We start from the raw sequence: 25,129 nt of genomic DNA, 5'->3' as shown, positions 1-25,129 counted from the left end.
TAATATTGGACCAATATATCAAAATGGTAGAGGGGTAAAATTGCCCCTAGACGCTAATCTGGGGTCGGTTTTGCAGTTCCCCCACTACTGGTTAGAACAGGGACTGCAGGATGAGAAGCTGACCCTAGATCAGTGCCTAAAGGAAATGGTACAGATCCCACGGTATGAGACCAGAGTCTATGATGTAGACTATACAGCTGTGACCGTGTTTGTCCCAAATGGCACACTATTCACTGTAGTGCCCTACTTTCCCCAGGCAAAAAGCTGTGCACTACATTCAGATTAGAGTATCCTCTCTGCAATTCACGATAAAATCTCCAGGTCTTGTATTGTGAAAAACCACCCGACGAGGCCCTGTGATGCGGACCTTTGCTTTGTAAGACAAAACAAAAACACCACAGGCTCCAGTGAAGTGAAATGTTTCTCGACAACCTGAACATTTAGTCTTGTCCCATTTTAGGCAGGTTCTGTGAGTCGTAGCCTCCAGCATAATGGTCTCCCACCTTTAGTAACCGCCTCGGTCTCAACTAGGCATCAATGGAGGGGAAAAAATACCCAACAAACTAAAAACATGGAGGGTCAAACTGGACTGCAATCAGACCTGCTAGATTCCCCCCACCCCCTCCCCAATTCATTCACAGTTTTAAAGTTGGACTCATGTATGTCTGAATTTGTTCTAGAGAAATACAAAGGGAGAAACGACGGGATGGGGGCTGGTGAAAGACATCGGGAGGGGGGGCGAGAGAGACTCCATTTCTGATTGTTCAAATAGGAGCAAGTCTCTTTCACTTGCAGAGATGATTTACAGATTTGGATGTAAACGCACTCGTCATTCCAGTGAACACCGGACGGATGTCAGGTGAACTAATAGTGAAAATCACCACTATTCCCTCGCTCGTCTTCTCACTCTCACAGAAGTGTTGCTTTAGCAAAGTGGTCCGGCACGGAGGGCAATTTCAACACAACCAGCGAAGCCGTGTAGAGGGACTTTCTGATGACTGTGAAACAATTGAACACGTTCATTTACATGTTTACTGGGACACGGCCAGCCCTGCCACAGTGTTTGGTTCCTCCCAGTCACATGACGGAGCAGCACTGGCAGGTCTTGCGTTTGGGAGGCAGCCCAACCCCTCCCTCCGTCTCTCCCCGGGTGGGGGTGAGAGGCTCTGTGGCAGCTTGGCCCTGCTCCGCCAGGGCCTGGGCTTTGTTGGGGACGAGCAGGGGCTCCGCTAGAGAAACCTCCTCGAACTGCTCCCCAGGAATGGAGGCTGTTTCTGGGGCCGCCGAGAGCCCCACCTCCCCCGTGACTTCCACCTCCCCCGTGACTTCCACCTCCCCCGTGCCCTCAGCAGGCTGATCACTGGCCTCCCCCTCTGCGTCTGGCCGGGGGAGTGGGGGCTCGGTGTGGGTAAGGACGGCTGCCACAGCGCCATCTAAGGCGCCAGCTGGGGACGGCAGGTCAGACACAGGAGCTCCCTCTGCCAGTCGGGGCTCTAGCTCCTCACCACCGTTGGTCTCACCCTCCTTATCTCCTCCTCCCTCTGCATTGCCTGCATGTCCTTCTCCTGCTCCTTCTACTTCTACTTCTGCTCCTTCTACTTCTACTTCTGCTCCTTCTACTTCTACTTCTGCTCCTTCTACTTCTACTTCTGCTCCTTCTACTCCTTCTACTTCTCCTTCTGCTCCTTCTACTTCTACTTCTCCTTCTGCTCCTTCTACTTCTCCTTCTCCTTCTTCAACTCCTTCTTCAACTCCTTCTCCAACTCCTTCTCCAACTCCTTCTCCTTCTTCAACACCTTCTCCTTCTTCTTCAACCACGTCTGTGTCGGTATGAACAGCCACTTTCCCCTCAGCCTCACTTGCTACTTCGGAGGATGCTTCTGGTATCGCGCCCTCGCCTTTTCCTTCCATGGGAGATTCGGACCTGTGAAAGGTTGCGTCAGAAAGCCCTTCTTTGGCTGGCTCCTCCCCCTCGTCTGTGATGATCACTCGCTCTGCACGCATTACAATCGCTCCTCCATCATCGTCATCCTTCGCCGTCATGGGATTCTTATAAGGCCCTGCATCCGCAAACCCCATGAACGTCATAGTAACGGCACTGTCACCAGGAGCGACCGCTAAGGGACCGTTCGACAGTCTGTCCTCCTCTGATGCATTGCGGGTTGTCACTTTCCCCTCCCCCTGTTCTCCCTTATCAGCACGAATCTCAGCTTCTTCAAATAGTGGTGTCTTAGAGTTTTCTAGACCTGCGAAAATAGAACAGAGCATAGTTAGGAAACCAGCTGAAAAGAAAATGAATACTACAGGCAAGAGAATTGGCAAGGATGTACATTCATCTTACCAAGTTCGGGAAAGCCCAGCTAGAATAGTGACGACAAAGGAAGCAGAAGAGGGAAACATTTGCTTTAACTTGGAGGAAACATGAAAAAGCACAGAAAAAAAGACAAGAATAGAGGAAACCAATAAAACATGAGACATTAGATGTCCTAAAGAAAAGACCAAGATGGAACATGGCAAGATGTTAGAGCAGCTTACACAATCTAGCCTCCCGACAAAAGGTCATTATGAAACACAGCAGTGGTTTGTATCAAGCCAACGGCAAGTCGCCGTTCTGTAGGACTGTGAATCCAACCATGACATTTCCCCTAACTTAGCTCAGACTGCACGCTCTCTGCCCCATAGAAATAGAATTACTGGACCCATCATGGCACAGTCAAACACTTCTCCAATGAGCCAAATCTTCAAGTTCTAAAAATGACATTTCTCTGCTACGCCCTCTGAAAGCGCCGCTTCACGCATGAGCTTCTTCATCAACGTCAATGCATTTGCGTCCCATCACATCACGGTCAGGGTATGCATGGAAATATCTTCTGAGAGAAATGCACGCCATATGGATCAATGGTGTCTGCAGGGACGATGTGCCCATCGGAGTGTACTCAGAGGGAAGGAGAGGCGAGGTTAGCCCCCCCCCCCCCCCCCCCGGCTTCAACTCGAACGGCCCCATACGTGCGTAAGACGACTCAACGGAACGCTTACCAGGCACAACCTCCTCCAGCCTCTGACCGTTCTCCAAGACACCTGCTTGGACCTTTTCTGTGGGGACAGGTATAGGAAATGAAAGTGGCACGTCAAATCAGTCGGAACGGCTCTCAGACTGCCAGTCATCTAAAGATCAACAGAAATGTATTTGTGGTGGTGCCAGCTGGTCATTCAGTCAGACGAGACAGGTAACACCTACCTGCTGTAGCATCTACCCCCACCGCCGCGTGCTATTGGAGAAGACAGGGGCGGGTTTAGACATACTTGTTCTTGCAGCCACAACACTCCATGAGTAAAGCCATACATTGAGTAGATGATTGAAGTCGTTCATGCATTTTCAACCCACAAGGGGGAGCAAATTAGCTTTCAGATTATGCTTTTCACTGGTGACTAATAATATACGTACGCTATACTATACATAGGACTGGAGATAACATTTAAGAAATCTAAATCATTGTGTACTGGTCACATCGAATTAGCAGATGTTGGTGTAGTGGAACACTGCAATTATTAGCTCCACTAATCTAGTATAATGCTCAATAAAAACCCACAAAAAATCCTATTGTCAAAGGAATAGAAAATAAAATCATTCTTAAAAATGTTGAAGTATGTTTTATTAGTTTTGTCAAGTCAAAGGATGAAAATGTCATCCAATGCAACTGCCTATTTTAAAACAAGCATTATATATTTGAAACTGTAAATTGTTACCAGTGTTACACAGGTATGTGATATTAGGAAATACTGTCCAAGAAATTACAGAGGAAGGAATTATTTTCTTTGAAATACTTTATCTGCCCCCTTACCGATAAAACCCCCTTACCGATGTCATCCAACTGTAAAATCAATACTAACTGCATTGTCATATTATATGTCATTATATGAAATCAAAGCCAACAACTGATATCTTAAACAGTACAGAGCCTTTGAAAAATGCTGAGACCCCTATCCCCACAGTTTGTTGTTAGAGACTTAGTAAAAATTTAATCAATTTAAAAACTCGAAAAAATGCCCCAGAATGACAAAGCGAAAACACAAGTATTGAATTTGCATTTTATTTTATTGCAATAAAATGCAAATTAATTATTAAAAAAAAATCATACAATGTGATTTTCTGGATTTCCATCTCTCACAGTTGAAGTGTACATATGATAACAATTACAGACCTCTACATGCTTTGTAAGTAGGAAAACCTGAGTGTACCTCAGCAGTGTATCAAATACTTGTTCTCCCCACTGTATGTACATGAGAAATTTCAAATTTTCAGTAAAATAGCACACACATTCCTAAAAACAAGTTTTGCTTTGTCATTATGTAGTATTTTGTTTACTGTAGATTGATGGAAAGAAATGTATTCAATCAATTATAAATTAAGTCTATAATCCTCCATATAACTGAGAAGTAATTCATTTTGAATATTTTCCTAAGGCCCTGTATATTATGATAAAACATTCAATATAGCTAGCTTAGCTGGATTGCTGGCTTATTAGTACTAGCTTACATGCTTATCTGCTCGGCAAACAAAAGTCAGTTCTCCAAACGCCTCAGTTCTGAGATTGAAGTTACAACCAAATGTGAAAATGAATACAACAGCATTTAGACAACTCAAGCAGGATCAGATGTGGTTTGTCATCTAGCAGTCCAACCTGCTAGATGACAAGTACTTTTACAACAAGATATACCTTTTTTTTTTTTTTAACTATTCATAATCTATAGATTAAGTCTCAATCATTTCACACGTGTAGTTAGTGTTGAACAAAATCTGCTGGACAGAAGTCCAATAATGGATGCTAGCACAACATTCAACTGCCAAACAGCTATTTAGCATGTGGGTGTATGCCATTTAAAATCAGCTTTGTGACCTCAATAACTTTCAAAGCCTGCCCTCTGGAATCAAATTGGCAATCTGGGATTGTTAGAAACATTATATTATTTTGAGTCAATCACTGTGTCCATGGGTTTATTTGTCCATGGATGAGTTTATTATGATTACATTTATCCAGCTGCAACCTGGTGACCAGAAAAGCTACAGCTTATTTGTGTTTACAGACAATTCCATATGAACGTTTTCTAAAAATCAGTGTTGCCAAGAGAGAACAAAAGCTTGTAAGAGGACTATCCCTCATTTGCATTTCTCACTGTTTATAGCTCTGAAATCTTAAATGTTTATGTAAAAAGTTAAAAATAATATACATTTAGCAAATGGTAGATGTTGCACTCTATTATCTTTTCGCAGGACTAATCATGATTTTTTTTTATTGGGCAAAATTCTGATTTGTACTGTGGTGAGGTTAAAAACAATTGAATAAAATATGATAAAAAAAGAAAAAGGTCGCCCATTTACAAATGTTGTAGATACTGAACTCTTATCAGCAACAAAATGCCCTCCTTTATTTATCAACCTTGACCCAGACTGTAACCATAGCTACCGGTGAAAATAACATGCCCTGTTTAGGATCGGAGTCACTACAACCTCTAAAATCAAGGCTAGGGGAGATGGAGAAAAAAAACTAAAGACTTGAAGGGGATAACGGCTTGTTCTAGAAAGAAAGGGTTTAATTGTCAGGTGAACAGGCATGGTTGCCTTGAGGTGGAGCCATAATACTTGACTAAGTGGTTGGTGTCAGAGGGGCTACACCTACACCTACAAAAAAGGTCCTGCTTTTGAAGGAAAGGTGCTACTTAAAACTGGGAAAATGCATTAACTGGAAACATTATTCATTAAATATGACCTTTGTTCATTTACGGCTGGTATGGAGAATTGATTTAACCGCTGGTGATGAGTCTATTTGTTCAACATATTAGCAAGCCTATTCAAGTGGCGGGTGTGTGTGTGTGTGTGTGTGTGTGTGTGTGTGTGTGTGTGTGTCACTCACAGCTTGGCCACTCTCCATCTGCTGCTCCAGTTTCTCCTCCTTCTCGGCCAACCGATGACTCTTTGTTTGCAACCTGACACACAAACAGGCAGCCGGACACCCGGTCAGACAGACCGACTTCCATTAAGCCCCATTAAAAACAGCATTTTGATTTGAAAGCTCGATCTTTTCAGTCTTAGCTCGGACAAGCCATTAACGTTTAACCTCGCACTGATAGAAGCAGTGCCATCCGCCATTTAAACATAGCAATATAGAAAAACACAGTATATAAAAGCTGTGTTTTTATATATAGCTCAAGGCAATGCGGATGGAGACTTCGGCAGCATCACAAATGACCCCCAATTCCCCATTACACTAAAATAACCCCCCCATACTGGTACACCAGAGAGAATGCCATGAAGGAGCTGCCCTATACATGCCACAGCATTTAGTTATCTAGTGAGTATCTAGCCCTATACAGAAAGGCATTCAGTAGACTGTATTCTGGGAGTCTAGTCTCCTACCACTCAATATAGAAACACATTAGGGAGTATCTTGTAGTATCTATTAGTGTCCTACTGGTCAATATAGAAACACATTAGGGAGCATCTTGTAGTATCTATTAGTGTCCTACTGGTCAATATAGAAACACATTAGGGAGCATCTTGTAGTATCTATTAGTGTCCTACTGGTCAATATAGAAACACATTAGGGAGCATCTTGTAGTATCTATTAGTGTCCTACTGGTCAATATAGAAACACATTAGGGAGCATCTTGTAGTATCTATTAGTGTCCTACTGGTCAATATAGAAACACATTAGGGAGCATCTTGTAGTATCTATTGGTGTCCTACTGGTCAATATGCTGCTCTATGTCCTGGGCCTGGGAGCCCCACAGTGGGGAACGGGGCCCAGGGGATGAGGGGGATGCAGGCCCGTCCATCAGCCACTGGTCCCTCAGAGACTTCCTCTGGACAGGGAGAGATAGAAAACATCACAGTCATGATCCAAACGGGCCCAGTCGCTGTGTCCTCCGGGTCAAACAGACAGCGGCGATCTCCACACAGGCCCCGCCTCTAATGACAGTCACACTCTGTTGGCAGCAGCTGGCCGTCCATCTCTCCAGCACATCCACCTCTCTTGACCTTTAATCTCTCAACAGGCCCCCTTCTAACCCTTTATACTGCCGGTCCGGCAGGTAGCCCCCCCTCTTGACAGTCCCAAAAGTAGACGTGCCCATCTCTGAAACCAGGTGGAAACGCACCTACGGTGGTTCATGTTTCAAACGGTCAAACGCTCGAAGCATTAGGAGGAGCGCGCGTCTGGGATGAGGGTAGATAAGACACTGGGAAGACAATTGAACACCTCAACGTCGTCGCTCCTCTTCAAAACCCACTGGAGAAGGTCAGAGGGGCGGGGTATTTGGCTCTCGTCCAATGGGTTTTGACGATGAAAGACGACGCAATGAGAATCTCTCGTTGTCCAACCCCCCCCCCCCCTCCTCCTCCTCAGCTGGAGGTGCACTACAGCAGAGCCCAAACAGGAAGTCTGCAGCAAACACTTCCTTCCTGTTCTTTCAGCAGTGCAGTGCCTCTCAGGGTGTTCAGATGTACAGAACACCCTACCCTGCCTCCAAATATCATCTTTCCCAAACGATACAGTCCCATTATAATATATATATATAGCACTTAGGATGCGTTTCTTTCCCTCTGAATATATAATGAAGAAATGTTCATTGTCACCCAAGACTGGTTGAATCTCACACATCGATCTGTATTTCAACAGCATTGTGAGGTCATTTTTTCCCCTTTAACTTACTAGACTAACAAATGCAGTTACACACCCCCCCCCCCACCCATATTTAATACGGATGTTGACATTACATACTGCTGTAAAAAAAAAAAAAAATCCAACCAATCATGCAATAAGTGAATGAACAATCCAGACACATTCAATTTGTTCCTAAATGCATGTGTATTTAATGGGACTGCAGTGAAATAGGTTTCAGTAATGGGCCTTGGCAATTAGCAATGCCTGATTTGGTGCAGTTGTAGTTCAGCATTGTGGAATAACAACTGCACCCCGTTCAGCACCAAAGACGCGGTACAGGGGGGGCAGGGGTGTGGCTGTGTGTGTCTGACCTGTAACGGAGACTAGGGAACACCACTTGTTAGGAGGAAAGAGCAGGACTTTTCACAGTACAGACGAAGGGGTTCGTTTAGTGTGATCTTGTCGGTTACCAGTTAGCTAACTGAAACCGCGGTTAATGGAAGTTTGTTACAATTTAGCCTTAGAAAATCATTTGGGGACTAGACTTTAGGCATTACACGAAAGCACACCAGTCACCTGAAACCATTTGGTTATTGGGTGTGTACGCCCATATAGACTGGTGGAATGTGTCCTGGGGCTGTGGAAAACTATGTAGTAGGAAGGCAGCGAGCCTGGAAATGGTGTGAAAACAATAGAGCCACCCAATGTAGAAGGTACAGCACACAGGCACACATGCGCGCACACACACTCTGAAGTGGACAGGGTGCTGCGTTGCTTGGAATGGAATTTGGAAGTCCGGTTAGCCGCTTGCTAACCAGCTGGACTGAGTCCGTACAAGAGTTTGGCTGAAATAAATTATGGCCACATTCTGTAACTGTTGGGAAAGAAGAATGTTCCAGACCTTTAGTCCTTTCCCCCCCTGAGGGCAGGCCCCCCACCACCAGCCCCACACTCAGAGACCATCTACAGGTGACGGTATGTGGCCACAAATCTACTCACTAGACCTTCCACAAATACAAATACTATAATACAGTCAGTGTTTGGGTGTAGAAAGGGTGTCCGTGTTTGTGAGTGGGTGTGTGTTTGCGCGTCACCTTGAGCTGCTGTAGCTTCAGCCTCTCGTTCTCCATCTCCCGCTTAGCCCTCTCCTGTTCCTCCTGTACACGACGCTTCTCCTGAGACAGAGAGTCCGGCACAGAGAGAGGGGAAGGCCAAGATTAACAGAGAAAATGAAATAAAATAGGGATCGGTTAGATGCAGTGTTCTGCAATCCTGGTCCTCAGTGCCCAAGCACTCACACCTGATTCAAATGTTGCCCTGCCACTTACACACTTGAGTGATGTAATCAACCTATCATCAGGTCTTTAATTTGAATCAGGTGTGTGAGTGCTTCGGCAAAAACAAAAGACGTGCACCCCTTTGGGTCCCGAGGACCAGGATTGGGAGACACTGGGTTAGAGAGACAGACAGACGGGGGGCAGACAGAGAGGGAGACGGAATGGCAGATAACAGAACACCTGGTCACATGCCTATCACAAGGGCTCCATTACCATGGACACTGCAAAGTAGCCCCCCCCCCCCCCCATAACAGTCCTTGTGACTCTTAAATAGGGTGGTGTTGTTTTACTGGGCTAAGGGAAATGGCCTGGACTGCCACATTGCACTCTGGGTAAATTATTCAGTAGTTACGGACGAACAGGTGGGCAGCTCAGAAAGCTGGGCTTAATTTCCATGGGGCTGTGCCTCCGTCTGTGTGTGTGTGGCAAGTGCGGGACTCACAGCGATAGCTTGCAGTCTCTGTTGGTACTTTTCCGTCTCATCCATCCTGGATCTGTCTGACACAAGACAAGGTCAAATGTTACAGTTTAAAAAGGTAACAGAATTTTTATGTTAATTTGGATCCTTATAATTTGTGGCCATGGCAATGACTACTCTTCCTGAGGTCCAAAACTTGACTAAAAACATGTTACAGTCAAACAAAACTTCACAGATTATATACATTTAACAAAAACCATGACAATTATACATTACAGATTAAGAATATAATCAGGGTTATACAGAGCATATCAAACATCCCGTCATTTGGGACCACAGTTCTACAGTCAAAAAATAAAAGAGTAACTGAAATGTAACTAGAATGTCCAAGAAACCAGTATTAATGTCACCATCTATATTTTCTTATAAAGAAATGTACAAATCTGGGTTTTGTTTCTATATTCAAATTTAAGTATTTAAAAGAAAATTTATTTACAAACAATGTTGAACAATTTAGCAGACACCCATTAAAGTCAAGAAGCACAGCGTTGATTTTCTGTATATGAACAGGGAAACCGGATCCTAGATCAGAACTCCTGCTCCTCAAATTGCTTCATGAAAGCTCTGGCTGTTTTCTGGGAACTGATCTGGTCGTTAATATCTAGCTTCGGTCGTTTCACATTACCTAGCCCTTGTGACGATGCCTGAGGGCACTGCAATTGAAATGACTGCGCTCAGCACTGCTGACACTCAGTATTGACTCACTTACTACGAAAACTGACTGAAATTATGCACTGTTCCTATAAACCTCAATCTTTCAGTCCACACCCCACCACTTTTATATTCGGAAACATTTCTGGTGTTGAAACGGGTACATTCTCCACCAAAAGGCAACATTGAGACTCTACCCAGAACACACAGATTGATCAAGTCCATTAGAGAAACATCAAAATAATGAATCTGCAGCTCAGATCTTATATAAAAGACCACCATGCCAAAATCCCCAGGGAAATACCAGTCACAACCTCTGCTTTGAAAATTATCAACAAAAAAAAAGGGATACTCCATCAAACCGTAACTTCCCTGGCTTTTGGAAGCATTTGGGCTATGAACTGTATGAAAGCTTATAAACAGGTTGCGGGTCTCCGTAGGGACTACGTCAGGTCTTGTGGAGACTCGTGGGGAGCCAAAAATAGCAGTGAGGAAATAAATAAACACTCTTTGATGAGGAGCATTGTTGGCCTCCCAACAGACTGAGTCTGATAATTAGACATGATACGCAGCAGATAGAGGGGGAGGGGGGGGGGGGGGTCAGGGAGTGATTGGGAGAGGTATGAACGAGGTGGGGGGGGGGGGTAAAGGAAAAGACCGGCGAGAGGGTGAAAAGGGAGGGGAGAGAAAGGATGAGAGAAAGAAAGGAGAGCGAGGGGAGAGAAGAGCAGAGTTGCTTGTGACCTTGACAATTACAGGTCAATCTCTAATTTATCTTCCCGCTAAGACCGTAAAATCAATGGAGAATGTATAGCTCCACTCCTGTTTTTATAATGACATTTGTATTTTAAATGTTGCATCAGTCAGGGTTTAGACCGGGGGTACTGCACTGTGACAGAAACCTGACGGATGACAACTGAATGGTGTGGCCTTGTTTATAAACCTCTAAGTTTCCATTGAAATCATTGCTTTTGCTGAGAATGTTGACCTTATTAAGCCTGAGCACTAACATATGCTTGTGGTTTCAAAACTACCTCAACCATAGGAGGCCAATATGAATTTCTCAAAGCATGATTTTGGCGTAGCGAACAACATTTTTACCATTGCTACTTTTATGCTAATAATACAATAGTTCTGTACCTCAATGTCAGCATTAATTCCTCCTGTGCTAATTATACAGAAGTACTGTACCTCAATGTTAGCATTCATTCCTCCTGTGCTAATTATACAGTAGTACTTAGCGTACAATGCTTTGCAGAAGCCAATCTTAGATTTGCGCAAAATTTGAACAAAACCAAGTACATACTCTTTTCTACAACCCATTATTCCGAAGAAAAAAAATACCTTGAAATGACTTCCCTGGGTGGATCATAAATCATCTTGGCATTTGGCTTGATGGCTGTCGTTTAAAACACATTGCTGAATTAGCACAGACATTTTTAAATCCAAGATATCGTTCTGTAAAATAATCCTCTCTTTAATGTCACAATCTATATTTTTTTATAAAGAAATGTACAAATCTGGGATTTGTTTCTATATTCAAATTGAAGTATTTAAAAGAAAATGTATTTTCAAGCAATGTTAAACAATTTAGCAGACACCCATTAAAGTAAAGATGCACATCGTTGATTTTCTGTATATGAACAATTGTCCATAAACATTTTCCATAAAAACAATATCGGCATATAATCAACATGGACATCAACTTTAACACCAAAACTATTTGACACTCATTTACTGGGCACTTATGATTATCCCAGTGAAAGTTTCAACGCTCACCATTGTATATTTTATAAAAAAATCTTGGATTGTGCGTTATTTGTAAATACATTTGCAAAGCACTCAAGCAGAAGCTTCCAGCATATTCCAATACACCTATGATTAAAACGAAATACAGCATGAGAGTAAAAGATTGGATAGTGCTAACTACACCAAATGGATCATCTGAACCAGATAAAACAACCTTACATTTTCATGACAAAGAAAGCTGTCAAACGAGCTCAGGCTTGAAAGCCTTGTGTATTTAAGCAAATTTAAAGCATTGCCGGAGGTTTTGCCTGAGGAGAAATTTGACTCCTTCGGGTGAGTGGTTGTGTGTTGGTCTGGTGAGATGTTCACTGTTGTTTGCCATTTTTCTTGTGTTCCCTTTTCAGCTATGCAAACAGAGACAATTGAAAAACTTCTCAAATTTGAAATTTAAGAGAGTGACAGATTGGGAGGGGTAGATAAATGGAATGACAGAATTAATTAAATGTGAACAGGCCACATTGTTTCACTACTTTAACAGTATTCGCCATCAGCTGCAGTGTACATTTGTGATTTTTTGTAGGTATCACAAGGGCCAGTGCATGTGTCCGCCGAGCAGCTAGGTAAGCCACCTTCCATCTGAGACCACTGTTACGGACCTATCCCAGCCAGCAGTAAGGAATGTTAATTTAATTGCCTTTGGCTTCAGCAGGAAACAATCCCAAAGCCCTGGTGTGACAGAATGCACATTCAACTCAGGAGCCAACTTCGGCGGATAGCACACTGCTTGTTCGTGTGTGTATTTAACAATATTACCCACGTGGGGAGTCGTGAGGAGCCCATTTGGACGATGCTAGCGTGGCTCTGGCTGTGGTAACCGATGTGAAGGGAGTTGTGGTGATGAGAATACGTGGCCACCTCAGTTTGTCAGCGGAGACCTCACACCCAAGTGTTTTTTCTGTTTATTAAACTTCCTGTCGCATAGTCCCATTACTCTGACTTACAGATACATAAACCTCAACTATGTCATACCTCTAAAAGATACAAACAAGCCATGATATCGTCATCGGTTACGGTCATTGTGTGCAATCCTTGTGTTACCATTTTAGATCTCCTTTATTACTGTTGTTCATTCCTCTCTCTTTTTCCCTGCTAGTTTATTGTTGCTTTATAAGAAAGCAGGCTACTGTAGTTAGGGCTATGTGCTTTCCCAAGTCCCATATTAACATATGGGTTAGTATGGTTTGAGTTTACGGCCGGGGCGGAAAAAGGCCAGTCTGGCCATACGGTGACAGAACCCTGCCAATCAAAGCCCAGCCATGCAAATACTGACCACGTGTTGCCCTCGGTGACCGTCGTTGCACGACACACATCACCGCACTCCGTTTCTGCTCCATTTCCCTCGACGTTCAGGGTTAGAGAGGGACAGAGAGACCGCTCGGACCAACTGACAGAGGCGAGCACACCCATCATCAGCCCAGGTCAAGAACAACTAATTATTGGAGCACAGCCTCAATTAAATCTGTTCATAACATCACTGCCTGATCAGTTCGGCTTGGAAACGTCCAATAAAAAAGGCAGCTGTGTGTGTGTGTGTGTGATTGTCACAAGGGTGCTCTCTCTCCATAGCACACAGCAGCCACCAACGCATTTACTGAAGCACACCGCCTGGTCCTCAATCGGGGCTATTCCATTACTGCGATAGCCTTCCGGTCTGTGCCGGCGTGCAGGTCTTCCAATCCAGGCGGTGTGCTACTACTAAAGGTCTCATGCCAGTCTTGTTATTCTGGGTTAAATTCTACTGAAGCATTATTCACCTGGGGCGAAGGGGACAATGGAAAAGGCCTAACTTGTTACCATAGAGACAGGAGTTAATTCAGTCAATTGAAGAAAAAAACATTTGTGAGAAAGCATTTATTTTGAAAGGGCGCGGACTATTTTTCACAGCATCAGATCAATTTCATTTTATTATTCTTTGTAAAAAGCAATGTATCCAGCCAGAATCCTTGTTCTGAGATGGCTTCCTCAACAATCGACGCACATTTATCTGGGATCTAGCCCAAACCTCAGGGAGGAAGTGCATCTGTGCTTGACTAGCCTTGACTGCAAAAAGGAAGTCCGGTCTAGTGTGTGACAGAGATGTGCTATAGGGATAGCGTGCGCGCGCACATGCGTGCGCATGCTGGACAGGGTTCAGCTTTCAGCACCTAACGCAACTAGACAGCCTTTCAATTGCACCATGGGCCTAACAAATCAAAAGGAAACTTAAAAAGGATTTTCCATCTGTATTTGAGATCAACAATATCATACACAGGGAATATCATACACTTTGAGCAAGCCTCTATTGATACAGTCCAAGGCTACTGGAATCTAGCACCTCATAACTCTCTATGGGGGAAAAAAAAAAAAGTATTCTGATACGCAAACACACGCATGCATGCACAGAGCGAGAGAGAAACAGATATGTCAGTGTCCTCTTGATGATTGCATAGCAGCAGTCTAATCACAAAATCCCAGAGTTCTAACTTCACATACCCTGCTGTCGTCATTGGCAACAAGTCAGGAAGAGCAGACAGACCGACAGACGGCACAGTAACCAGAATATTGAGTTCCAGGAAAGAGTCAATCTTTGTATAGGTGAGCCAATCTATTCTCCAGCCATTTACTGGAGTTCACCAACCATTGAGTTGCATTTCTGTACAGCGAGTGTCAGAGTCCAGTGGGGAAATCAGTTTAGGGACCAGGGAGGTGCGGACCACCAGCCAGGTCCGATCAATCAACGTGCCACATCGGTCGGCGTCACCTCGAAAGAGGGAAGCACAGCCGGCAGGGATTTCCTGGTCTCAGTTCTCTCTAGCGACTCCCTCGGGTGGCTCCAGCCTCTGCAAAGTGAGCGGGGAGTGCCCTCGCTGACAATGACATGCAACTTCCTGGTTGGAAGAGCAGTGTTGAAAAACGCAGAGACGTGATCTTTAACTCACAGGATCCGTTAACAGGAACTGCGCAGGGCGAGGATATGAAATAAATGAAATCCTTTGAAGCTGCTGATTAAGATATGAAGATCTAGAAGGAGACAGGCTGTTGTTCCACAGCCAAAAGATTTCAGACAGACAAGATTTAAGACCACACATCCATTCCAACTTCAGGTCAGGGATAGTTGAATCAACCCGTAAGGTTTAGGCATTCCTCCTGTCTGGTTAAGGAACAGGCCCAGATTTGGGAGAAAACCAACGCCTAGCACTGGGATTCAGCCAGAGGTCACGGGTTACTTACATTCCGTCCACAACACCCTAGACAATCACAAACCCAATGGATGGCAACAGCACTGTCACAGCTCATGGCTGGTATTAATGGAGAAGAATGTTGAATATTGTATTTAGGGTCACCTTCCACACTTCTGCATTGGTGCGTGCGTGTGTGGTATGACAGGAATGTGTTGCGTTTGCTTGGGCACACGGACAGATTTTCTGAGCAACAGGCTGGGTCCCAGGAATTAAAACACAGCATTCCGGTTATGCTGTGTGTGTGTGTGTGTGTGTGTGTGTGTGTGTGTGTGTGTGTGTGTGTGTGGGGGGGGGGGGGTGTGGGGGTGTGTGAGAGAGAGTGAGTGAGTGACTGTGAGTGTGGCAGGGATTACTAATGTAAACTACAGATCACTGTTGTATCCCCATTTAAAATGTACTTAGTCAAGTAGTATTTAGTGAATGTACTTAGTGATTTATCAAGCTGTCATGCACAGCCAATGATATGTACATATCCACGCACACTTCTCAAACCGCGCAGCTTTTGTGAGCAAACTGGAATTCCACTCGATTTACATTAAATATGAACTACTAGATTGTTCAACTTGCTCTCCCCCTTATATTCTTCGCCCCAAAGTTTGCAGCGGAGGCCCTTTCAGAATCCTTAAATCATTTTTCACTCAGATTTACAGTGAAGGAAACCCATAAGGACCTCAAAATCTTTTATTTAGACATTTTGACCGACTCGCAAACAACAAATTGTTCAACTAATCGAGAACTGGAAAGTGGCAGCCACGATTCCCACGCGGAAGCTTCGCTAATCGTAGCAAACCGATACTGGGCTGTTTGGGTGGCATCCGGGTAGCGTGTCTCAGGGCGCCGTTTTTGCTTCCTCAGCTTTCTACATTCTAGGGTTGCGGTGTCTCAGGGAGCATCAATGCCCCCTCTGTCAGGTGGTGCACACACACACAAAGGGCGTCTGTTAACCCAGGGGCTTGGCCCTTCTTAGCCTCCACAGCTCTCCCCGCAATATCCTCCCCTGGTGTGGTCTACGCAGACAGAGGTGAAATGTAGGTCGCTGGTAGAGCGTGGTGTAATATAGACCGTAGTACCATGTAGTAAGGCTGGTAGAGCGTGGTGTAATATAGGCCGTAGTACCATTTAGTAAGGCTGGTAGAGCGTGGTGTAATATAGGCCGTAGTACCATTTAGTAAGGCTGGTAGAACGTGGTGTAATATAGACCATAGTACCATGTAGTTATTCTGGTAGAGCGTGGTGTAATATAGACTGCAGTACCATGTAGTTAGGCTGGTAGCACGTGGCGCCTGCAACTCCAGCGCTGTGAGTTTGGTTCCCACAAGGGGCTAGAATGAGGCTGTGTCAACTCCCAAACGTAAATCACTCTACACAGCACCTTCTGCTAACTGACCTAAATACGTATGAACTCTGTAGGCAATAGGATGACCTTTGGGACCCAGTCCCTGTGTGGAGTCTCTGAATGCATGACTGAAGGGCGTTAAGGCCACAGAACACAGTGGTCGCAGGGCGCATCGGATCGTGTCTCTCACGCATTCCAACACTGCATACTTCTAATCCACCGCTTGGAGAAACGTGAGGTAGGAGAGCGGTAATTACCCCGGGAAAAAAGGGGAAAGATCTTCTGACCAATCGTAGTATCCAAAAGTTTACAGTGGAAATCCCTGTGTCGAAAAACAAACCTCCCAAAAACAACTGAATCCATGCCCAAACTACGTGCACCCGCTTTTAGGAGGAAGTATAAATGAAGCTTAACAGGAACACATTACTGACACTACATAGCAGAAATCCACTGTGCCTGGTTTTACGTAGTTACATCAGGGGAGTTTTTAAAAAAAATAATTCATTATTTGTTTCTTCTATCTTTTAGAGCCATTTCTAACCACTTGACCTGTAGTACGGTTCTAGGCAATAATTACTCAATAGGCACGTCTGCCCTAACAGCAACAGACATTATTTTACCTTCAGATGGATTCAGAGGACAGGAAGTCGTTCAGTGATGACCAATGTCGACTCTATATTTTCAGAATATGTAAATATTGCCGAAATGGTTGGAATCATACACAAGACCATCTGTTTTAAACAGGCATTTCCAAGCCTTATGCAATTCAAAGGACGGCTTCTACTGGCAGATTCCGAACAGCCTCACAGTGAAGAAAAACATTTATAGCATGAAGTCAGGTGGAAGTCAGGCAAGTGACCTCTGGGGGTGTAGTGGTTGTGAAATAGTCAGATGGTTCCAGAGTTTGACTGACAGCCACCAGAAACCCCAACGTTCACCAAGAGATATGAATCCCACCCTGAACGAATTGTGAATTTGGACAGCAAACAGTGACAGCTTGTTGGTGTCAGATGGGTTGAAAGGTCAGCGTGAAGGTCTGCCACGGAGAACGGTCTCTAAAACACATCTTGACAGCTAACCACACACCTGAAAATGACAGAACTCCGCCAAAACTCACCCGTCTGACCATGTCAAGGCACTGAGCAGAGAGATAGAAAGACAGAAATCTGCAGATATAGGAGGAGACAGGCTCACGGAGAGAAATAACTGAGAAGTAAGGCATTTGATGAAAGTGAAAGACGGCAGGGGACAGAGAGAGAGAAAAAGGAAGCAAGAGAAACGGCACAGAATGAGATCAGAGATAAATCATGAGAGGTGGTGTGTGACAGCGTGTGTAAGAAGATCAGAGAACAGGCGTGCAGGTTTAGTCACCAGTTCTGACAAGTCCTGACACCACAGGCTGTCTCGGCGCTAACACGTCACGCGCACACACGCACACACGCACACACACTTTTTTTGTGCACTGACATTTCTTAATATTTGTTTATCGATGATTTCATCAGCTCAGCCTGAAGCACAAACTGACTAGATAAACCAGCTTGTTGAATGAAAACAGAGCATGTGCATTCACACTCCTAAAAACCCAGGCTAAGTCTACAGTTCGTCACACAAACAACTCAAACAGCAAAAACCCAGGATAGGTCTATAGCTTCTCACATGGACAAACCTGACATAAACCCAGGCTAAGTCAATAGCTTCTCAGACAGACAAGCCTGACACAAACCCAGGCTAAGTCAACAGCCTCTCACACGGATAACCCCAACAACACAAACCCAGGCTTATTCTAAAGCTTCTCACACTGGATCATGATATAGTATGGCTCTGTTGTCTGACCTCCTTTTCAAGAGACTATTTTGGGCTATTCTCTAACAGGCATTTGAAGTCCCCTCTCCCAAACAATGCTTGGGTCCAGTAGCCATGTGAAACGTGTCATGACTTGTTTTGCCCCCCCCCCCCACCCCAGTTAGGGTGTAGGTGTTAGGGATTACAGTGTGTCAGGATAGGTGTGCGCACGCGGGTCACACTGAAACCGGTTTGCAGACAGCCATGTAGGACTGTTGCTATCTCGTGGCACGTCATCTTCACAGTTATCACTGGACGGGCACCAGCACTTGCCCTGGGGCCGAGACGCTAAGCTAACATGTAAAACATCTACCACAGACAGAACAAACAGAAAAGGGATCTCGAAAAAGTCAACACGTTTAAAACGTCTCAGGTATTCAGTGTTAGAATGCGGTAACTGAGTACAGCGGCTAAGACCGACATCCATCTAAACTAAGCTAAGGCAGGTTAAAAAGAAACAGTCGGAAAGGGCCAGTTTCAATAAGGTCACAGAGGAACGACCTCTGGCCTTTCCGTCTCCATGTAGCCGTCTCAGCTAACCAAGGCAGAGACCTTAGACAGGGCACTCCTAGGAGCACATTCCTAGGAGCACATTGATCTCTGCAGTTATAGAAAACAAGTGCCATGTTTACCTTCAGCATTATCGCCCAGGACAAACACTCACATTCCAGCCCACCGGAGGAGGTCGAGGAGAGGCAGTTCAAAACGCTACTTTTCCCAGGCGTTACATCGGAGATAAAAGGACGGGGGGACCAGGGCGTAAGGCACCGTGTTGCAGTACTGAGGGGGTTTGCCTCACTCCGGGTTCCATCTGTTGATGCGTGACCGGGAGTACCGCGGGGCAGTGCTCGTTAGCCAGCGTCGGCCGGAAATTCGTTGACTCGTCACTCTCCAGAGGAGTGTTACCTGAGACAACGTGCGTTACCACACTAATGAGGCCACGGGTTGGTAGGCTCATCGTTAACATTCACTGGGATTAGAGATTAAATCTTCGGCTTGAATGCAAAGTCTACAGCTCAAACCAAGCGACAACACTGCCCACAGCTTTTGAAATCCCAAAACAGCATGTCTCAATCTTCAGTTATTACAAAAAAAAGTAATTCAGTCACAAAAAATAAAAGTGGAACACGCAATATGCAAACACTGACAAATTTTGTTTCTCCAAGGTTGCACCTGGTAGAATACAATAAGTAGCCTACAATAGAGAATTGTGGCTTGAAATCAAAATGCCTGTTATTACATATAACTAATGGTACAGTTAAGGGCTACAATCAGACTAGTGGTAATTGTTCAAATGGCAATACAAAGAATTGTTAACATTAACATCAAATGATTACGTAGATATCAATAGAATCAGATCACGGGTCTGATCCGGCCCAAGTGGACCACACAATGTGTTTAACTGTAATGTAGGCTAGCCGACTGACCCCAGCAAACAATCCCAGGCTCGGTAACGTTTAACCGGACCAACGTCCTACGTGAGGTCAGACCCTTAAAACGGATGGTCGTCACCAGTCTCTGGCTTTTCACTTTTTGACTTTGCCAAAGACCAAATAGGACAGCCTTTTTTGCATTGCCTGTACAGATTTAGTACCAAAGGCCTGTCAGTCGTCCTCTACCCAGCTATTCAAACCGGCCAGTTTCATTGGTATTAAAACACCAGCTGACCAGGTGAAGTGTGACGGACACAGGAGCCTTCCTTATCTGACAAACAGCACGTGATCATGCAAATACTCCTTAGGTAACACCCCGTAACATGTCCTTCTCCATGTGGGCATACAATTAGATTAGGAGGTGTGGTATCATCAGGGGAATAACTGTCAGAACAGATACCGTTCTAACTAAAGTATAGCAACCAGTCAGTCTCTTTACACCATTCCCCACACCTTGGCACCAGGATAACCTGCATGCAGCCGAAACAGCCCACTAGACTAGAGGGCCAGAAGACCTGGCTCTCCTAACTTGGCCCTTAAAACTGATAAATACCAACAAGCCAACTCGGTCCAGGTTTGGCAATACTTCTCTCTTATATTACTACCCTCAGCCTCATTGAAAGCGCATCAGTGAGGAATAGGTTGGGTAGGTTTCCCACAGCACATTGTTGGGTTGCGTTTCTCCAGCCGGAGTCAACACGTCAGCTAACATGTCAAGTTAAACAGCCCCATAGTTCCCTGAACTATTTAACACGACAAAGTGCCAGGGGTATGCCTTGAAGATCAGAACGGACTAACGCACACCACTCTGAGAGAACCCAGACAGACCCCGACATACAAAGCAGCATACAGGTTTGATGTTCTGTTACAACACCCCCCATGGGAACAATGACTCGGTCAGTGTCAAGTGCAGGGAGTGTTAAGCAAACGGTGGTGGGTCTCTGTACTGTGGCGTTAGGCTGTGGCAGAGAGGAATGTCCCTCCCGCTGACTATTCGTCCATCAGCCAGGGGAGGGAGGGATATATAAATCACCCCATCGCTCCCTTCACCCTGATGTTTCTCTTAGTTTCATTCTCCGTTTTCATCTGCCCCTCCGTCTTGTCAGCACCCGGCAAGCTCTCTTCCAAGCAGGACCGCCGAGATAAAATTTCAACTGATCTGACTTGCGTGGCTATAGCAAGGGTGTTATCCATCTTTTAATAGTCTATCCCCACTCAACCCAATCCTTCCACAACGCCAATCTCTCACCAGTCCATTTTTTCACACATGCAAAGAGATACAGAAAAAAGTATTTCAGCAGACTCCTATAAAATCACTGACTAAATGTAAAAGGAAGAGTAGGCTCTTTTAAATATCACACACACACACATCAGTCTATGGCGAACAAAGGTTTCACAGCAGAACACACAGCTGGATGTCTTTGATACCTGCTTTCATACACCTGTTTCAGTTTTCATCCGGAAAACAGACAAAAATCAAGGAACTACCTACCCAAAACCGGCCAACCAGAAACACTTGTTCACTTGTTGATTTCCTTTGCGAAACACACCATGTGCAATAGCGACTAATCAAAAGGTCCAAACGAAACACGGTTACACCCTGGGGTTAGCACAAGGCTCAAGTTGACAGGATGTGGGGATGCTTCCTAGCTGTAAGTCACAACAAACCTTAGTCACACCAGAGGTGGAGGGCTAGGATTTAAAGAACACCTCCCCGTAGACCCATAGTGGAGACACCCCCTCAAAACACACCACACACACACACACACACACACACACACACACACACACACACACACACACACACACACACACACACACACACACACACACACACCACATGCATGAGTGTCTCTGGGTGTGCTTGCTAAGCAGATCTGCATGCAGTTGGTTTTCTATGGGTTGTGCTAATGCCCTGGGCTTCTGTCATCTGCTCTCTCTCTCACTCTCTGCTCCGCTCCTCCAGAGGCATGCAAATTTCAAGAATTGCAATACGTCTGAGTGTTAGCTATGTGGGTGTGAGTTACAGATGCTTTGTGTTTGGAGTGTGTGTTTGCACGTGTGTGTGTGTGTGTGTGTGTGTACACACATGCCAGAGCAGTGTGGTTTCATGTTGGAACTGTGTGCGTGTTTGTGTAGGTTTTAGTTTTTTTTTTGTGTGTGTGTGTGTGTGTGTGTGTGTGTGTGTGTGTGTGTGTGTGTGTCACAAATGCTGTGCTTATGCTTTCTTGAAACAGAACGGAGGATGCAAGAGGCACCTTCAACCGAGACAGAAAGACAGACAAGTTCCCTCAGAATGGCTAATGAAGACACCCGGTCTGTGATAACATGCTCAGGGGACTGACAGTGGCCCTGCCACTTCAACATAGCAGACACAGATCCACACTAATGTACAGTCATTTACATCGTGTGTGTGTGTGTGTGTGTGTGTGTGTGTGTGTGTGTTCGGTGGGAGTGTTAGGAAAGCAGCGAGCCATAATAGCCATGCTCCATTAGCCTCAAAGAGAAGAAAAGCCGGACCGATTTGTTCCATCATCCCCAAACGCATTAACTAGGTTACGATAAGCTAGATTTACGTGTCCCTTTGAGGTATTTATACATTACACCCTCTGTATTTAAACAGTCCACTAAAGTGTTATCATGCCTTCTGAACACACCCTATATAGAAATGTGCGACTTTTTGGAAATAAGACATTGGTATGGAGACGCTAAACATTCGTTTGGCTCATTATTTTTTCCAACCTCTCTTTCAAAACATTTCTCTTCTCAGGGAAGGCCCGGTTTTGACTCGGTACCCTCTCTGGGTCAGGTTCACTGCTTAGCTCATCCTTAAATGGATGCAAACGTTAACCTCATCTAACAGGGGTACAGAATGTGTCAATCTCACGCTACAGCATTATCCCGGCAGATGTGTGGCCTGACGGTTAGTGGTTAAGAGAACACATTGGCACCATCTGGCCAATGGTTTACAGAGGTCAAACAACTCAAGTCAACATTCAGCGCCGTCTCTTGCCAGCACACAAGGACCAGATTTTTAGCATGAGTTGGCACCAGCCATAAAGAAGGATAGAGGACGCTACCCTGAATATATTTCCCTTTAGCTACCATTTTAATGAAGTCAAGCGGCGCGGACCGGATATACTTAATGTTATGTTCGGGCGGTTGCTAGGCTCACTGAAACAAATGTTTATCTTCATATATTTGGAACGAGACGTTACGTAAGTATTTGATTTTACGGTGAACAAATGTCTCAGATTTGGGAATTTCTGTTATTGTTGCTTTTGTTCAGACAGTTGGAGGTAGTGTTGGGTTTCTAAGCAAATTCCCAATTATCTCCCGTTCACTCGTCTCAGAACTGCCCTCTTAAACAACCCAGAATGCACTGTACTGACCCCTGAGACAAATGGATTACATAACCAGCGGCTGTTTATACAACTCCAATGAAGTTTCCAAGGGGGGCAACCAACATCATCCTTCCTTAAGAGCGGACTGTAACCAAGTCAAGACAAGACGCTACATCCGACAATAACGCTGAAGGCCACACTCATTTGACTACACAAAACCAGCAGCTGGTTTCAATAGAGATCTGCAAGCTAAAACAGCCTTTCGGCCACTAGAGGCATATAACCTTCTCAATGGCACTACCTCAAATAGGTGTTAACCCAAGGACATTAACATGTTTTGCAGGCATATGTTTTTTTGTTTTTGTTTTTACTATTAAACAAAAGCGAATAAAATGCACATGTAGAATGCCTTGCTGTAGACGCTTAACCTACCTGTTGGATCCAACGTGGCCACTCGATGCTGTTTGTGGTTGCAAATAAATAATTAAAAACGAAACCAAGGAAAGTACATACGTGGTAAACCAAAGTGTTGAGGAATTTAAATAAAGAACAATACCGGAGTAGAAAAGCTGCCGCCGCTCTACTTCGGAATAATAAAAAAGGTAAAAAAGCCTCTGAAAATAAAGGGAGGGACAGAACACCTGAGTGTTGGAAAGCAAAACTCGTCACATCAGTGCAGCATACATTCAAAAAAGGGTCAACTTAATACAAAAAAAGTTTTTCAAAGGGAAAAGGGAGTTACCCAAAATTCCTTTAAGAGAAATACAGTTGTCTCCCTGCTTCTTAAACTGAGTCCGTGCGTGTTACAGCAGCTCGCCAGCGGAGGCTGTTTCGTTTTACCTGACTGGTTGGTGTTCGCGTTTTGCTGAGTGGCCAGCCCTCTTTTCAAAGAGCAGCACATCCCCCAATCAGGGCTCAATTCAATCAAACTCGCACTGCAGTGTTTCCACAGTAGCTCTTTTTCCCATTGACAAATAATATCACGAACTACTGTATGACAGTCTAACTTGTACGTTGCCCACTAAGTGTGATCATGCGATATATATTGGAAATCAAGGCGATGCAAACATTAATATGAAAAGCCTGCCACATTATATGCGGTCCTCAGAAACGGTTAACACTATGAAAAATCGTATGACCAGGTAAGTATTGTGAACATGGAGCATTTGGTGGAAAATATACATTCAACGTTCTTAATGGAAATATTTGTAAGTGGTCCATTTTCGCAATACTCAAAAGGTGTCAATTTAAACACGATGTACCTTGCCTTTTTAGCCGTGCTTTTTATTAAAGATGCTTTCAAGTTAGTGCCTCTTAATATACATTTTATAATAATACAATAGCACCTGTAATTGCATTCATTGTACGTATCAGTTACAATTACAATATCAGTATAACTGGATTGGAATCTAGGCTGTGCCCCCAGAGCAACAGTTACAATGTTAATGTCTGGAGATGTGGGCACCCCTGTGAATTTTAGCTGGCATGGATCTTTAACTGCTCCACATTCCCGATCTTATTAATTCGTTATGTTCAAACTAGCTCCGGAGCATTTTAAACAGATATATTCTTGGATGTAGTCCATAAGATGGACCCACGCACACAATCCCTTTGTAGCTTTAGGGAGGGTTTTGATTCCTGGAACAAGAAACTGTAGGAGTTTTTCCACACCGACTAAACACTGTAGGCAAACTCATCACTTTCCACAGTGCGCCAGTGACAGGGTCAATAGCATTTCAGCGCCAGTCAATTCAGAAAGTCGACAAAAATGCATGCGGAAATTAGTAAGATTTAATAATAATGCTACATTTAGAAGAAATAAAATGTACATGTTTTTTTCCCCTCCATTTTACAAGGTTACATCCATTAAATGTTAGATTTAATCTCAAATGTTCAGTGTAACATTGGGATGTCAAAGACCACTGAACATTTTTCATAGCAATTTTTGCTGATCCTTATAATAATTCTGAAGAGCACTGTACTTGTATACAAACACAGACAATTACATTGCTACGCA

The 25,129-nt window shown here is 44.4% G+C and overlaps 1 protein-coding gene across 1 annotated transcript; it reads right to left on the bottom strand.

Annotated features, from left to right (window-relative positions):
• Window positions 1-1,077: 1,077 nt before the first annotated feature.
• Window positions 1,078-24,028, bottom strand: palm3 (paralemmin 3). The gene is made up of 10 exons (XM_029122528.2): window positions 23,855-24,028; window positions 23,669-23,726; window positions 23,545-23,572; window positions 9,441-9,492; window positions 8,756-8,836; window positions 6,746-6,861; window positions 5,913-5,985; window positions 3,239-3,269; window positions 3,037-3,093; window positions 1,078-2,246 (listed from the first exon to the last, which is right to left on the bottom strand). Exons 1-10 carry the CDS (start codon window positions 24,011-24,013, stop codon window positions 1,078-1,080), a joined length of 1,824 nt encoding a protein of 607 aa, XP_028978361.2. The 5' UTR covers window positions 24,014-24,028.
• Window positions 24,029-25,129: the final 1,101 nt, after the last annotated feature.

The sequence above is a fragment of the Esox lucius genome, chromosome 9 (genome assembly GCF_011004845.1).
Source record: "Esox lucius isolate fEsoLuc1 chromosome 9, fEsoLuc1.pri, whole genome shotgun sequence".
Lineage (NCBI taxonomy): Eukaryota > Metazoa > Chordata > Actinopteri > Esociformes > Esocidae > Esox > Esox lucius.
The sequence above is the reverse complement of the archived record's forward strand: the minus strand, read 5'-3'. Positions and strand labels throughout refer to the sequence as shown.

Bases quoted from the DNA above. Each gene is read 5' to 3' on its own strand.
- palm3 (XM_029122528.2), bottom strand. From the start codon at position 24,013: ATGTGCTGCTCTTTGAAAAGAGGGCTGGCCACTCAGCAAAACGCGAAC. The intron at 6,862-8,755 runs GTGACGCGCAAA...CTCCCTGTCCAG, and splicing joins TGAAGCTACAGCAGCTCAAG to AGGAAGTCTCTGAGGGACCA. The intron at 3,270-5,912 runs GTGAGTGACACA...CTTCTCCAATAG, and splicing joins AGATGGAGAGTGGCCAAGCT to CACGCGGCGGTGGGGGTAGA.